The sequence below is a fragment of the Tachyglossus aculeatus genome, chromosome 5 (genome assembly GCF_015852505.1).
Source record: "Tachyglossus aculeatus isolate mTacAcu1 chromosome 5, mTacAcu1.pri, whole genome shotgun sequence".
Classification (NCBI taxonomy): domain Eukaryota; kingdom Metazoa; phylum Chordata; class Mammalia; order Monotremata; family Tachyglossidae; genus Tachyglossus; species Tachyglossus aculeatus.
In genome coordinates this window covers 70,747,349-70,763,753 of record NC_052070.1, presented here as the reverse complement: position 1 = coordinate 70,763,753, position 16,405 = coordinate 70,747,349, and the positions used below count along the sequence as shown (strand labels likewise).

At 44.2% G+C, this 16,405-nt stretch overlaps 2 protein-coding genes across 2 annotated transcripts in view; one reads left to right on the top strand and one right to left on the bottom strand.

The window, feature by feature from the left end:
• Positions 1-3,753, bottom strand: part of TRIP4 (thyroid hormone receptor interactor 4) — a 62,745-nt gene extending 58,992 nt beyond the window's left edge. The window contains exon 1 of the mRNA XM_038747323.1: positions 3,583-3,753. Coding sequence (XP_038603251.1) covers positions 3,583-3,753 — 171 coding nt within the window. The remainder of the gene's footprint in view (positions 1-3,582) is intronic.
• On the top strand, positions 3,718-16,203 carry PCLAF (PCNA clamp associated factor). The gene is made up of 4 exons (XM_038746847.1): positions 3,718-3,797; positions 9,315-9,395; positions 11,659-11,827; positions 14,687-16,203. Exons 1-4 carry the CDS (start codon positions 3,752-3,754, stop codon positions 14,748-14,750), a joined length of 360 nt encoding a protein of 119 aa, XP_038602775.1. The 5' UTR covers positions 3,718-3,751; the 3' UTR covers positions 14,751-16,203.
• The last annotated feature ends 202 nt before the right edge of the window (positions 16,204-16,405 follow it).

Here is a 16,405-nt window from a genome sequence, read left to right as displayed (position 1 = left end):
TTAAGTTCATTCACTGATTCATTCAATCGTATTTATTGAGCGCTTACCGTGTGCAGAGCACTGCACTAAGCTCTTGGAAAGTACAATTCGGTAATAGAGAGAGACAATTCCTACCCGACAACGGGCTCACAGTCTAGAAGCGGGAGACAGACAACAAAACAACACAGACAGGCATCAACAGCATCAAAATAAATATAATAATAGATCCCAAGCATTTAGTACAGTGCTTTGCAAACAGTAAGTGCTCAATAAATACGATTGATTGATTGATTGATATACACAGTGACTTGCCCAAAGTCACACACCTGACAAGTGGCGGAGACGGGATTAGAACCCACGACCTCTGATTCCCAAACTCGAGCTCTTTCCACTAAGCCACGCTGCTTCTCTTTTATCCATCCCAGAGCTCAGTACAGAGGCAGGGAACATGGTAAGCACTTAACAGAGAAGCACTGTGGCTCAGTGGAACGTGCCCAGGCTCAGGAGTCAGAGGTCATGGGTTCTAATTACGGCTTCGCCACTTCACTCATTCATTGTCATATTTATTGAGCCCTTACTGTGTGTAGAGCACTGTAATAGTAATAATAATTATAATGATGGCATTTAGTAAGTGCTTACTATGTGCAAAGCACTGTTCTAAGCGCTGGGGAGATTACAAGGTGATCAGGTTGTCCCACGGGGGGCTCACAGCCTTAATCCCCATTTTCCAGATGAGGAAACTGAGGCCCAGAGAAGTGAAGTGACTTGCCCAAAGTCACACAGCTGACAATTGGTGGAGCCGGGATTTGAACCCATGACCTCTGACTCCAAAGCCCGGGCTCTTTCCACTGAGCCACGTTGGGAAGTACAAGTTGGCAACATTGGGCAAGTCACTTCACATCTCTGGGCCTCAGTTCCCTCAACTATAAAATGGGGATGAAGACTGCGAACCCCACATGGGACAACCTGATCACCCCAGCGCTTAGAACAGTGCTCGGCACATAGTAAAACTCTGCCAACTGTCAACTATTTGTTTTGTTGTCTGTCTCCCCCTTCTAGACTGTGAGCCCAGTGTTGGGTAGGGACCGTCTCTATATGTTGCCAACTTGTACTTCCCAAGCGCTTAGTACAGTGCTCTGCACACAGTAAGAGCTCAATAAATACGATTGAATGAATGAATGGATGACTCTGGGCAAGTCACTTGACTTCTCTGGGCCTCAGTTACCTCATCTGTAAAATGGGGATGAAGACTGTGAGCCCCTTGTGGGACAACCTGATCACCTTGTAACCTCCCCAGCGCTTAGAACAGTGCTTTGCACATAGTAAGTGCCTAATAAATGCTATCATTATTAGTAGTAGTAGTAGTAAATGCTTAACAAATGCCATTATTATTATTATTATTATTAACAAATATGATTCCCGTATTAATCTTCTAGACTGCGAGCCCGTTGTTGGGTAGGGACGGTCTCTCTCTGTTGCCGACATGTCTTTTCCAAGCGCTTAGTCATTTCATTCATTCATTCAACCGTATTTATTGAGCGCTGACCGTGTGCGGAGCACTGTACTAAGCGCTTGAGAAGTACAAGTTGGCAACATATAGAGACGGTCCCTACCCAACAGTGGGCTCACAGTCCAGTGCTCGGCACACAGCCAGCGCTCCAGAAATACGATCGAATGAACGAACTAATATTATGAGCCCACTGTTGGGTAGGGACCGTCTCTAAATGTTGCCAACTTTACTTCCCAAGCGCTTAGTACAGTGCTCTGCACACAGGAAGCGCTCCATAAATACGATCGAATAAACGAACTAATATTATGAGCCCAATCAATCAATCAATCAATCAATTGTATTTATTGAGCGCTGACTGGGTGCAGAGCACCCACACTGTTGGGTAGGGACCGTCTCTATGTGTTGCCAACTTGTCCTTCCCAAGCGCTTAGTACAGTGCTCTGCACACAGGCAGCGCTCAATAAATGCGATTGATTGATCGATCGACCAGTTATTTTATTTTATTTTTATTTTATTTTGTTAGTATGTTTGGTTTTATTCTCTGTCTCCCCCTTCTAGACTGTGAGCCCACTGTTGGGTAGGGACCGTCTCTAGATGTTGCCAACTTGTCCTTCCCAATCGCTTAGCACAGTGTTTCTGCACACAGTAAGCGCTCCATAAATATGATTGATTGATCGATCGACCAGTCATTTTATTATATTTTTATTTTATTTTGTCATTATGCTTGGTTTTGTTCTCTGTCTCCCCCTTCTAGACTGTGAGCCCACTGTTGGGAAGGGACCGTCTCTAGATGTTGCCAACTTGTCCTTCCCAAGCGCTTAGTACCGTGCTCCGCACACAGTCAGCGCTCAATAAATAGGATTGATTGATCGATCGACCTGTTATTTTATTTTATTTTGTTATTATGTTTTTTTTTTTTGTTCTCTGTCTCCCCCTTCAAGACTGTGAGCCCACTGTTGGGTAGGGATCGTCTCTATATGTTGCCAACTTGTCCTTCCCAAGCGCTTAGTCCAGTGCTCCGCACACAGTCAGCGCTCAATAAATACGATTGATTGATCGATCGACCAGTCATTTTATTATATTTTTATTTTGTCATTATGCTTGGTTTTGTTCTCTGTCTCCCCCTTCTAGACTGTGAGCCCGCTGTTGGGAAGGGACTGCCTCTATATGTTGCCAACTTGGACTTCCCAAGCGCTTAGTCCAGTGCTCCGCACACAGTCAGCGCTCAATAAATGTGACTGATTGATCGATCGACCAGTTATTTTATTTTATTTTGTTAGTATGTTTGGTTTTGTTCTCTGTCTCCCCCTTCTAGACTGTGAGCCCACCGGTGGGTAGGGACCGTCTCTATATGTTGCCAACTTGTCCTTCCCAAGCACTTAGTCCAGTGCTCCGCACACAGTCAGCGCTAAATAAATACGATTGATTGATCGATCGACCAGTCATTTTATTATATTTTTATTTTATTTTGTCATTATGCTTGGTTTTGTTCTCTGTCTCCCCCTTCTAGACTGTGAGCCCACTGTTGGGAAGGGACTGTCTCTAGATGTTGCCAACTTGTCCTTCCCAAGCGCTTAGTACAGTGTTTCTGCACACAGTAAGCGCTCCATAAATATGATTGATTGATCGATCGACCAGTTATTTGATTTTATTTTTATTTTATTTTGTTAGTATGTTTGGTTTTCTTCTCTGTCTCCCCCTTCTAGACTGTGAGCCCACTGTTGGGTAGGCACCGTCTCTATATGTTGCCAACTTGTCCTTCCCAAGTGCTTAGTACAGTGCTCCGCACACAGCCAGCGCTCAATAAATACGATTGATTGATCGATCGACCAGTTATTTTATTTTATTTTGTTAGTATGTTTGGTTTTGTTGTCTGTCTCCCCCTTTTAGACTGTGAGCCCGCTGTTGGGTAGGGACCGTCTCTATATGTTGCCAACTTGTACTTCCCAAGCGCTTAGTACCGTGCTCCGCACACAGTCAGCGCTCAATAAATAGATTGATTGATCGATCGATCGCAGCAGAAGGCGCTGGCGAAATACGGTTGACTGAAGGACTGAATGAAATCCCCCCCAGCCAATCGGAGCCGCCCGCGCCTTGATTGGCGGGTCCTCCCCGCCCCCGGCGGCCGCCGATTGGCCAGCGCCAGGGGGCGTGGCCGGGCGCTGGCCAATGGGCGCGGCGGGCGCCAAGGAGGCGGATTTAAACGGCGGCGGCGGCGCCGCGTCCGTGTCAGTGGGTGCGGGCCGCTCTCCCGGCCGGACCATGGTGCGCACCAAGGCGGACAGTGCGCCCGGAGCCTACCGCAAAGGTAACCCGGCCGCGGGCGGGCGCGCATGCGCGCGGAAGGAAGGAAGGGCTGCGCGGCGCACGCGCGGAAGGGCTGCGGGGCGCGCGGGCGGGAGATGCCCGGCGCGCGGGACCCTTTGCGCGCCAAATCCGGCCCCAGGGCGCGTGCGCGCGCCCTCAGGCGGCCCCGCCCTCCCCTCCCCCACCGCCTTTTACCTCAGGAGGCCGCGCGCCCCTCGTCTTCCCCTTCATTCATTCGATAATAATAATAATGACGGCATTTATTAAGCGCTTACTACGTGCAAAGCATCATCATCATCAATCGTATTTATTGAGCGCTTACTATGTGCGGAGCACTGTACTAAGCGCTTGGGAAGCACCAATTGGCAACATCTCGAGACGGTCCCTACCCAACAGGGGGCTCACAGTCTAAAAGGGGGGAGACGGAGAACAAAACCCAACATAATGACAAAATAAAATAAATAGGATAGAGAGGTACAAGTAGAATAAATAAATAAATGAGTAATAAATAGGTAGAAGTAGCGAGAAGCAGCGTGGCTCAGTGGAAAGAGCCCGGGCTTTGGGGTCAGAGGTCATGGGTTCGAATCCCGACCCCGCCCCATGTCTGCTGCGTGACCTTGGGCAAGTCACTTAACTTCTCTGAGCCTCAGTTACCTCATCTGTAAAATGGGGATGAAGACTGTGAGCCCCATGTGGGGCAGCTTTATCACCTTGTATCCCCCCCGCGCTTAGAACAGTGCTCTGCACATAGTAGGCACTTAATAAATGCCATTATTATTATTATTATTATTAGGAAGTACAAATTGGCATCATCATCATCAATCGTATTTATTGAGCGCTTACTATGTGCAGAGCACTGTACTAAGCGCTTGGGAAGTACAAATTGGCAACCTATAGAGACAGTCCCTACCCAACAGTGGGCTCACAGTCTAAAAGGGGGAGACGGAGAACAAAACCAAACATACTAACAAAATAAAATAAATAGAATAGATATGTACAAATAAAATAGAGTAAAACAATATGTACAAACATATATACATATATACAGGTGCTGTGGGGAAGGGAAGGAGGTAAGATGGGGGGATGGAGAGGGGGACGAGGGGGAGAGGAAGGAAGGGGCTCAGTCTGGGAAGGCCTCCTGGAGGAGGTGAGCTCTCAGTAGGGCCCTGAAGGGAGGAAGAGAGCTAGCTTGGCAGATGGGCAGAGGGAGGGCATTCCAAGCACTGTTCTAAGCGCTGGGGTAGATACAAGGGAATCAAGTTGCCCCACGGGGGGCTCACAGACTTAATCCCCGTTTTCCAGCTGAGGGAACTGAGGCCCAGAGAAGTGACTCGCCCAAAGTCACCCAGCTGACAAGTGGCGGAGCCGGGATTTGAACCCACGACCTCTGACTCCAAAGCCTGGGCTCTTTCCACTGAGCCAACTACTCTGTATCCTGGCATGGTGGATAGCGCACTGCCCTGGGACTCAGAAAGTCATGAGTTGTAATCCCGGCCCTGCCACTTTTCTGCTGTGTGACCTTGGGCAAATCACTTCACTTCTCTGGGCCTCAGTTCCCTCATCTGTAAAAGGGGTATTGAGACCTTGAGCCCCACATATAATAATAATAATGAGGGCATTTATTAAGCGCTTACTATGTGCAAAGCACTGTTCTAAGCGCTGGGGTAGATACAAGGGAATCAAGTTGCCCCACGTGGGGCTCACAGACTTGATCCCCGTTTTCCAGCTGAGGGAACTGAGGCCCAGAGAAGTGACTCGCCCAAAGTCACACAGCTGACAAGTGGCGGAGCCGGAATTTGAACCCACGACCTCTGACTCCAAAGCCCGGGCTCTTTCCACTGAGCCACGCTCCATCAATCGTATTTATTGGGCGCCTACTGTGTGCGGAGCACTGGACTAAGCGCTTGGGAAGGACAAGTTGGCAACATATTCATCTTATTTATTCTTCATATAACATATTCATTCAATCGTATTGGGCACCTACTGTGTGCAGAACACTGGACTAAGCGCTTGGGAAGTACAAGTTGGCAACATATTCATATGTTATATGTTCTTCATATAACATATTAATTCATTCAATTGTACTTATTGGGCGCCTACTGTGTGCAGAGCACTGGACTAAGCGCTTGGGAAGGACAAGTTGGCAACATTCATATGTTATATGTTCTTCATATAACATATTCATTCATTCAATCGTATTTATTGGGCACTTACTACGTGCAGAGCACTGTACTAAGCGCTTGGAAGGACAAGTTGGCAACATATACGTTATATGTTCTTCATATAACATATTCATTCATTCAATCGTATTTATTGGGCGCCTACGGTGTGCAGAGCACTGGACTAAGCGCTTCGGAAGTACAAGTTGGCAACATATTCATAAGTCATATGTTCTTCATATAACATTCATTCATTCAATTGTATTTATTGGGCGCCTACTGGACTAAGTGCTTGGGAAGTACAAGTTGGCAACATATTCATACGTTATATGTTCTTCATATAACATATTCATTCATTCAATCGTATTTATTGGGCGCCTACTGGACTAAGCACTTGGGAAGTACAAGTTGGCAACATATTCATATGTTCTTCATATAACATATTCATTCTTTCAATCGTATTTATTGGGCGCTTACGGCGTGGAGAGCACTGGACTAAGCGCTTGGGAAGGACAAGTTGGCAACGTATTCATATGTTCTTCATATAACATTCATTCATTCAATCGTACTTATTGGGTGCCTACGGTGTGCAGAGCACTGGACTAAGCGCTTGGGAAGGACAAGTTGGCAACATATTCATACGTTATAGGTTCTTCATATAACGTATTCATTCATTCAATCGTATTTATTGGGCGCCTATGGTGTGCAGAGCACTGGACTAAGCACTTGGGAAGTACAAGTTGGCAACATATTCATATGTTATAGGTTCTTCATATAACGTATTCATTCATTCAATCGTATTTATTGGGCGCCTACGGTGTGCAGAGCACTGGACTAAGCGCTTCGGAAGTAATAATAATAATGATGGTATTTGTTAAGCACTTACTATGTGCAGAGCACTGTTCTAAGTGCTGGGGGGGATACAAGGTGATCAAGTTGTCCCACTTGGGGCTCACAGTCTTAATCCCCACTTTACAGATGAGGGAACTGAGGCTCAGAGAAGTTAAGCGACTCGCCCAAGGTCACACAGCAGACATGTGGTGGAGCCGGGGTTCGAACCCATGACCTCTGACTCCAAAGCCCGGGCTCTTTCCACTGAGCCATGCTGCTTCTCTGTGTGCAGAGCACTGGACTAGCGCTTGGGAAGGACAAGTTGGCAACATATTCATTCGTCATATGTTCTTCATATAACAGATTCATTCATTCAATCGTGTTTATTGGGCGCCTACGGCGTGCAGAGCACTGGACTAAGCGCTTGGGAAGGACAAGTTGGCAACATATTCATATGTTATAGGTTCTTCATATAACATATTCATTCATTCAATCGTATTTATTGGGCACCTACTGGACTAAGCACTTGGGAAGTACAAGTTGGCAACATATTCATATGTTCTTCATATAACATATTCATTCATTCAGTCGTATTTATTGGGCGCCTACGGTGTGCAGAGCACTGGACTAAGCGCTTGGGTAGGACAAGTTGGCAACATATTCATACGTTATATGTTATTCATATAACATATTCGTTCATTCAATCGTATTGGGCGCCTACTGTGTGCAGAGCACTGGACTAAGCGCTTGGGAAGTACAAGTTGGCAACGTATTCATACGTTATATGTTCTTCATATAACGTTCATTCATTCAATCGTGTTTATTGGGCGCCTACTGTGTGCAGAGCACTGGACTAAGCGCTTGGGAAGGACAAGTTGGCAACATACGTTATATGTTCTTCATATAACATATTCATTCATTCAATCGTATTTATTGGGCGCCTACTGTGTGCAGAGAACTGGACTAAGTGCTTCGGAAGTACAAGTTGGCAACATATTCATACGTTATACGTTCTTCATATAACATATTCATTCAATCGTATTTATTGGGTGCCTACTGTGTGCAGAGCACTGGACTAAGCGCTTGGAAAGGACAAGTTGGCAACATATTCATATGTTATATGTTATTCATATAACATATTCATTCTTTCAATTGTATTGGGTGCCTACTGTGTGCAGAGCACTGGACTAAGCGCTTGGGAAGTACAAGTTGGCAACATATTCATATGTTATAGGTTCTTCATATAACATATTCATTCATTCAATCGTATTTATTGGGCGCCTACTGTGTGCTGCACACAGTATGCGCTCAATAAATACGATTGAATGAATGAATGATAAGCGCTTGGGAAGTACAAGTTGGCAACATATTCATATGTTATAGGTTCTTCATATAACATTCATTCATTCAGTCGTATTTATTGGGCGCCTACTGTGTGCAGAGCACTGGACTAAGCGCTTGGGAAGGACAAGTTGGCAACATATTCATATGTGTTCTTCATATAACATATTCATTCATTCAATCGTATTGGGCGCCTACTGTGTGCAGAGCACTGGACTAAGCGCTTGGGAAGGACAAGTTGGCAACATATTCATATGTTATAGGTTCCTCATATAACATTCATTCATTCAGTCGTATTTATTGGGCGCCTACTGTGTGCAGAGCACTGGACTAAGCGCTTCGGAAGTACAAGTTGGCAACATATTCATATGTCATATGTTCTTCATATAACATATTCAATCGTACTTATTGGGCGCCTACTGTGTGCAGAGCACTGGACTAAGCGCTTGGGAAGTACAAGTTGGCAACATATAGAGACGGTCCCTACCCAACAACAGGCTCACAGTCTAGAAGGGGGAGACAGACAACAAAACAAAACATATTAACAAAATAAAATCAATAGAATAAATATGTACAAATAAAATAGAGTAATAAATACGTACAAACAAATATACAAGCACCGTTCTAAGCACTGGGGGAGATACAGGGTAATCAAGTTGTCCCTCTTGGGGCTCACACTTAATCCCCATTTTACAGATGAAGTCACTGGAGCATAGAGAAGCGCTTGTACTTCCCAAGCGCTTAGCACAGTGCTCAGCACACAGTAAGCGCTCAATAAATACGATTGATTGATTGATTGAAGTGACTTGCCCAAGGTCACCCAGCAGACAAGTGGCAGAACCGGGAGTAGAATTAGAATAGCCCCTCTTTTCCTCTGATCCTCCTCCCCTCCCTCTCCTCTACCCCTCTCCCCATCCCACAGCACTGGTGTATAAATGTACATATTCACTATTCCATTTATTTTATTAATGATGTGTAGATATCTATAACTATATTGATGCTATTGATGCCTGTTTACTTGTTTTGATGTCTGTCTCCCCCCTTCCAGACTGTGAGCCCGTTGTGGGCAGGGATCGTCTCTCTCGGCTGCTGCGTTGTACTTTCCAAGCGCTTACTACAGTGCCCTGCGCACAGTAAGCGCTCAGTAAATACGAATGAGTGAATCAGCCCTTGTTTCTGTCTTACAGTGGTGGCGGCCCGAGCTCCCCGCAAAGCCCTCGGCTCCTGTAATTCAGCCAACACTTCCACCTCCCCTTCAGCACGGAAAGGTAAGAGCTGGGTTTTGGGGGGTTTTTATGGTAATTATTAAGCGCTTTTACGTACTAAGCACCGCACAAAGCGCTAGGATGGATACAAGGTTGGGCACAGTTCGTGGTTTTAACCCCCATTTTACAGATGCGGAAAAGGAGAAGTGAAGGGGCTTGACCAAAGTCTCCCAGCAGACAAGTAGGGGAGCCGGGATGTCGTTGTTGATAGCCGTATTGTAGTTTCCCCAAGCGCTTAGTACAGTGCTCTGCTCACAGAAAGCGCTCACTAAATACGATTGAATGAATGAATGGACGAACTCAGGTCCTCGGGCCTGTAAGCTCACTGTGGGCAGGGAATGCGCATGTTAATTGTCATAGCGGACCCTCCCAGATAGAGACCGGCCCTACCCAACAACGAGCTCAGAGTCTAGAATCAATCAATCAATCAATCAATCGTATTTATTGAGCGCTTACTATGTGCAGAGCACTGTACTAAGCGCTTGGGAAGTACAAGTTGGCAACATATAGAGACAGTCCCTACCCAACAGTGGGCTCACAGTCTAAAAGAGGGAGACAGAGAACAAAACCAAACATACTAACAAAATAAAATAAATAGAATAGATATGTACAAGTAGAATAGAGTAATAAATATGTACAACCATATATACATATATACAGGTGCTGTGGGGAAGGGAAGGAGGTAAGATGGGGGATGGAGAGGGGGACGAGGGGGAGAGGAAGGAAGGGGCTCAGTCTGCGTTTACTGTGTGCAGAGCACTGTACTAAGCGCTGGGGAAGTACCTTGGGAGGATGCAATATAACAGAGTTGGTAGACGTGCTCCCTGCCCACACCGAGCTTACAGTCTACAGCTGGGGGCATTCCTTGGTATTCCGGGTGGTTTTCCTGCGGCACCCGGCTCTTTCCCTTACCCTCCTGCAGAATTGGAGGGAAAACTGTTGAAAAATCTCTGTCCAGTCCAGCGTAGGCTCCTCTGCCAGAAGTGTATGCTGGAGGGTCAGGCAGATGAAGGTGGAGGGAGGGAAAGAGTGTGTGTGTGTGTGTGTGTGTGTGTGTGTGTGTGTGTGTGTGTGTGTGTGTGTACATGTGCACAAGCACTCGTGTGTGCTCTCTGTTTTGTGAACCATAAAATCAGACCTAGGCACCTGAAAACAGGACCCTGGGGTATATATCTTCCCTAAATCACTGAATATACTCCCTTCAAGACCCTACTGAGAGCTCACCTCCTCCAGGAGGCCTTCCCAGACTGAGCCCCTTCCTTCCTCTCCCCCTCTCCCCCCCCCCCCATTTTACCTCCTTCCCTTCCCCACAGCACCTGTATATATGTATATATGTTTGTACGTATTTATTACTCTATTTTACTTGTACATATCTATTCCATTTATTTTATTTTGTTAGTATGTTTGGTTTTGTTCTCTGTCTCCCCCTTCTAGACTGTGAGCCCACTGTTGGGTAGGGACTGGCTCTATATGTTGCCAACTTGTACTTCCCAAGCGCTTAGCGCAGTGCTCTGCACACAGTAAGCGCTCAATAAATACGATTGATTGATTGATTGAATATGCCGTGTCAGTCCACTGCAATTACTTTAGAGCAGTGAATTTCGTGAAAGGCAGCGTTAGCATTCTAGTAATTTCCTTACAATTTACCACACATTGGATCCACTTCAGAGTGAAGAGGGAGAAGTGCATAATCTCCAATTAGTGTTGGAAGTGCAAATCTTGTCAGCTGGGAGATCTTGAAAGTGTTGTGTGTCGTGTACGTGAGGCAGACAAGAAGGTTCTTGAGAACCGTGGCGGTAGATGTTACCTACCGGATTAAACTTTAACGTTGTGACTTTCAGTGTAGTGTGATCCTTAGTCACCAATTCTGGATTAATAAGGTGTCTGTGTAGGCACATTCAAAGGACCGTTAACTCTGTTAGCAAAACAATCCGGCTGTCAACTTCAGTTAATGCCCCAGGCCTCAAAACTATTGATGCTTTGTTTAAAATGCAAAACCTAGCAAGTAGCTCGTGATACTGTCTGCTCCCTAACTATGAAGCCAGATAGAACAGTGCTTCACACATAATAAGCGCTTAACAAATGCCGTCATCATTATTATTATTATTTAAAGTAAGTAGATCGAGGCATAAAAATGTTCAAACACTTGAAATCTTAAAACCTTTTATCATGATCATGTTATCTCTTTCCTTGTTCGGTAGCTATTAGGAACGCTTCGAATCCTTTTGGAAGACCGGAGTTAACTGCTGTCTTTTTACTTTTGCAGCTGAAAGCAGATATGCGGGTGGGAATCCAGTATGCGTAAGGCCAACACCCACCTGGCAGAAAGGAATTGGAGAATTCTTCACCTTGTCACCCAAGCATTCAGAAAAAGAGAATCAGAGCCCTAAAGAGGTTGAGCCAGGAAGCAGTGGCCTAGGAAAAGCTACAAGGAAGTAAGTCTCTCTCTTTCTTTCAAAACTTTCTGAAAAGTAGAAGGTAAATACCCTTTAAAATGCTGCCAAAGCTTTTGTTGCGCGCTCACAATATGAAAACATAACATTCGTCCAGAATATTTCCCGTAATATAGTTTCTGACATGAATTCTTGCGCTTGAGACTTTGTATGACCAAAGACAGAATCTATATTACATCTGACAGAGACCGATAGTTCCAAAGCGTTTGCTACATTTCTTGTTTTTGAAAAAGTGTGTTTGGTGCTGTTTAACTGCATTAGTCAATTGAACACTTTTTGATAGCAGCTATGTGAATTTCAGGCCCTGAGGTTTTTTTGAAGTCTTCTGCTCTTCTACAGCATTCATTCATTCAATCGTATTCATTATTATTAATAATAATAATAATAATGGCATTTATTAAGCGCTTACTATGTGCAAAGCACTGTTCTAAGCGCTGGGGGGATACAGGGTCATCAGGTTGTCCCACCGGGGGCTCACAGTCAACCCCCATTTTACAGATGAGGTAACTGAGGCCCAGAGAAGTTAAGTGACTTGCCCAAGGTCACACAGCTGACAATTGGCAGAGCTGGGATTTGAACCCACGACCACTGACTCCAAAGCCCGTGCTCTTTCCACTGAGCCACGCTGCTTCATTGAGCACTTCATTGCTTTATTGAGCACTTACTGTGTGCAGAGCACTGTACTAAACTCTTGGGAAGTACAGCATCCTTGGCTGTTGATGATGATCTTACTTGTAAAATGGTAGATGATTTAATTGGCTTTGGAGCACCTTTTGTCATATATTAACAGATGATCCCCTCAGAACCAATGCAGAATTCGGTATAAAACTTAGCATTTGGCAGTTCTCGGGGGTTTTTGTGTAAAGCTCAGTGGCAACCATGTCAATGTACTTCTGCTCTTAACTTGTAATACACTATTTGAAAACCAGCTGCAGAGATTGGCTTTGCCCCTGCTGTTATCATCAATATTATTTCTTGAGTGCTTATTGAGTCTTAGGTACTTGGAGAAAGTACAAGATACTTGATCTCCGTCTTCTCAGTGCCAGGAGCTAGAAATCTAATGGGGTGGACAGAATGGCAACAATTATTTACAGATAATGGGAGCAGGAGAACTAGGATGTAACAGGAAGTTCTACACACGTTACTTTTTGACTCCATTTGCTGAGACACTAGGTAATAATGCTACTTTTTAAAATATTTGCATTATACGTTGCATTTCTTGAGTGAAACCAGTGAGAAAGCAGAGAGATATTTCTGCCTGTGACTACTCTGCTAACTGCCCCTGGGATATGTTTTAGTGTTGCTGTTTCCCCCTCCAATCTTCCTGAAAGTGCCAGCTCGGAAAAACCCGGTGAGGATTCCCCCCCACCCCCCACCCCCGCCTCCCTGAGGGAATTGTCCTACTTTCTCATCCTTAATCCTCCCAAATCTCCACAATAATTCTCTGCCTGCTAGTCTTCTTCCTGGTATCTGGCAAATGGGTATCTCTACCACTGGTTGGGAGCACGGGCTAGTGGAAAGAGCACAGGTCTGGGAATCAAGAGGGCCTGGGTTCTAATCCTGGCTCCGCCTCTTGTCTGTTGTGTGACCTTGGGCAAATCACTTCTGGGCCTCAGTTTCCTCAACTGTAAAAATGGAGATTAAATTCCTGTTCTCCCTCCTACATGGACTGTGAGCCCCATGCCGGACAGGGATTGTGTGTGACCTAATTAACTTGTACCTACCCCAGTGCTTAGAACAGTGCTTGATACATCATCAATCGTATTTATTGAGCGCTTACTATGTGCAGAGCACTGTACTATAGACACATAGTAAGTGCTTAACAAATACCATTTAAATTAAACTAAAACTTCACTTCTCTGTGCCTCAGTCTTCTTACCTGTAAAATGGGGATCCAGTAATTAATTGTTCTCCCTCCTACTTAAACTGTGGCACAGGGACTGCATCCTATCTCATTAACCTGTATTCTGTCCCAGTGCTTAGGAGTGCTTGACAAATGCCGTTATTATTCGGCGAGGAAAAATCAGGAAAGAATATTGTGAAGTGACTCGAGCGCAGTAATTCTTATGCAGTCCCTTGGTAGTTTAGTGCTTTTCACTGGAAAAAGTAGATCCAGAACATACCTCAATTCACTCCTTAAATTATTGATTTAAGGTCCTTCTTGAGATCTGAAGCAGGTGAGCCAAAGCTAGCCTGTTTAGTCCCATCTCCCAAACTGGGATACCTTTGTTTTGGTAACTGAGAGATCCCTCTCAGGGGAAAAAATAACACTCCATTACGTATTGTGCTTCCTGATTTAATTTAAAAAAAACCCACAAACAGCAAAAAACCCTCAGAAAAAGCAAAGCACAAACATAGTCCTTTGGCTAGGCATGAAATCAGTAAGGTCTGAGAAAGAAGAGAGCCTCTCTTCTCTCCTCCGCCCTAATCTTCCTTACTCATCGAGTCCCACTTGCGTGGGTGGGAGGAGTAGGAGAAGACGAGGACCGAGGCAATAATTTTTGCGTTCTTTCCAAGCATGTGTGAAGACCGTGTCATTTAATCCCTGTAGTTCCAGCCAGCTCATCTGCAACTCCATGTGCCCAGGTCCTCCTTCCGGAAGGGAAGATCAGGACTCGGCGAATAAAAGGTCGAGTCCGTCATCTGGGTTTTGATCATGCCCCAGTGCTCAGGACCTAAAATCGTGCTTGAGTAAATCTTGTCTACCCCTTGCCAATTGATCAGTTTCTGTACTGCATCGACAATATCCGTCGTTTGCCCAGCATTGACTTTCCATTCGGCTGAAAATTTGACCGATTCTTCTGAAGGTTTGCACTTTCGTTTTTTTTTTGCTCTCCACAGAACCCGGCCTTTGCCTCCGGATCCTACAGAGGATGATGATGGTGCATGTCCCGATGAAGATTAGAAGATTCTTTAGTTTGCTGCTGCTAATAGCTCTGCTTAAATCTGTATTTTCGGCTGTATATTTATGTATATATATTCGCAGTTGCTTTGGTTAGTTTTGCTGTACATAACTCAAATGAAAAAGGTAAACTGGACTTTCAACACTTTTAGGAACTTAAACCAAGTAGCTTTCGAGTGTTTACTTCTAAGATTAATATATACCTAGAGCTTGGCATTCAGTGTAATACAGGATTTTATTTTCTACTTGGGTGATGAACTCATCTTGCTTAAATTAAAGCCATTTCGCGTGGTGTTTTCTAAGTACTAATCTCCAGTATTTAAGGCTTGCTTGCTTTTACCATTTTTGTCATATTTGTTAATCGAAATATTGTGCCATATATGCCTGTTAGCTTAAAAAGCAGTATTTTTAAAAAAAATTAAGGTACTTTGCAAAGTCAAAAAGATTTTACGTACTGAATTCCCTGAATTGAAAGCATGGCTATTTTTATGTTTTCTCTCAGGAATGGGTTATCTGTTGACACTGTCACAAGTCTTTCCGTTAAATATTTGAAGAGGTACTCTATAAAGGGATTAGACAAGTGTTCCTAGATCTACCTCTGCCTCTGTCACTCTTCCTCCTTTTTCCCCCCTCTCCCTTTCATGGTAGTAAAGTTTACAACATAAATTTTTCAGGTATTTATGTTATGGCAACAGTCTCAGGAAAACGGTAATCTAAGGCTAATAAGGAAAACTGCTAGTAACAACACCACTGTCCTGCTAGAACAATCATTTTTTTTTTCTGACATGTCTTAAAGACTTAAGCCTCATCAGAGGAGATGTGAGTTAAAAGTCCTATTCAGGGTCCAAGAATATTTAATCATGTTTAATAAAATCACCTCATCCTTTCCTCCCTCAATATGATTGGTTTTTCTCAGTATTGACTAGAATTTTTAACTGAATTACTGTAATCTCTGTGAGTAAGCATCAGGAAATCTCCATTCAAAAATTTGAAGATCTCAAAAGAAAACAGGTTCTGAAAACACTTTTGTCCCTGTTAATGTTGACAGTTAAGCAAAAGTACTAACCGTGGGATTTACACTGGATTTACAAAGAAACAAAATTTTGTAGCTATGTAGAAACACTGCTATGTTCAATTTTAGGTGCCAAAATAAACCGGAGGTTCACTCACTATGATCGGGTATCTCCTGGCTATAAAATTGTAAAAGTCGATGCATGTTGATGTTTGGAAAGAAATTTTCTCTATCAAAGAAAATACCTGCAATACGGGACCGCACAGCAACTATCGGATTTCCAGGTGTGTAACGAGCAGAATTAAGGAAGTGGGTAGAGTATTGTGTTATAACTGGTATTTCCTTATTTTGTAACCAAGCATTCTGCTCACTGACTTCACAGGATCATTAATCATGATTAATTTTGCTAATTCCCTTCTTGCTATAAACATGCTTTGCAATAAAATGGCCTAACTTCATAATGTAGTGATCCATTTATTTTGAGAAATTCTTTTGTGGGCTACTTTGAATCCTGGGTTCCATCCTCTATTCTTGTTTTCTGCGTACTTCTGGGTATCACAAAGGTGGGTCCTAAATCCGACTTGAGACCCAGGATAGGATCCTAATTGCATTAGAGCTTGCTGGTCTTCAAATGTTCTTTTGAAGT

Bases quoted from the DNA above. Each gene is read 5' to 3' on its own strand.
- PCLAF (XM_038746847.1), top strand. From the start codon at position 3,752: ATGGTGCGCACCAAGGCGGACAGTGCGCCCGGAGCCTACCGCAAAG. The intron at 3,798-9,314 runs GTAACCCGGCCG...TCTGTCTTACAG, and splicing joins GCCCGGAGCCTACCGCAAAG to TGGTGGCGGCCCGAGCTCCC. The intron at 9,396-11,658 runs GTAAGAGCTGGG...TTACTTTTGCAG, and splicing joins CTCCCCTTCAGCACGGAAAG to CTGAAAGCAGATATGCGGGT.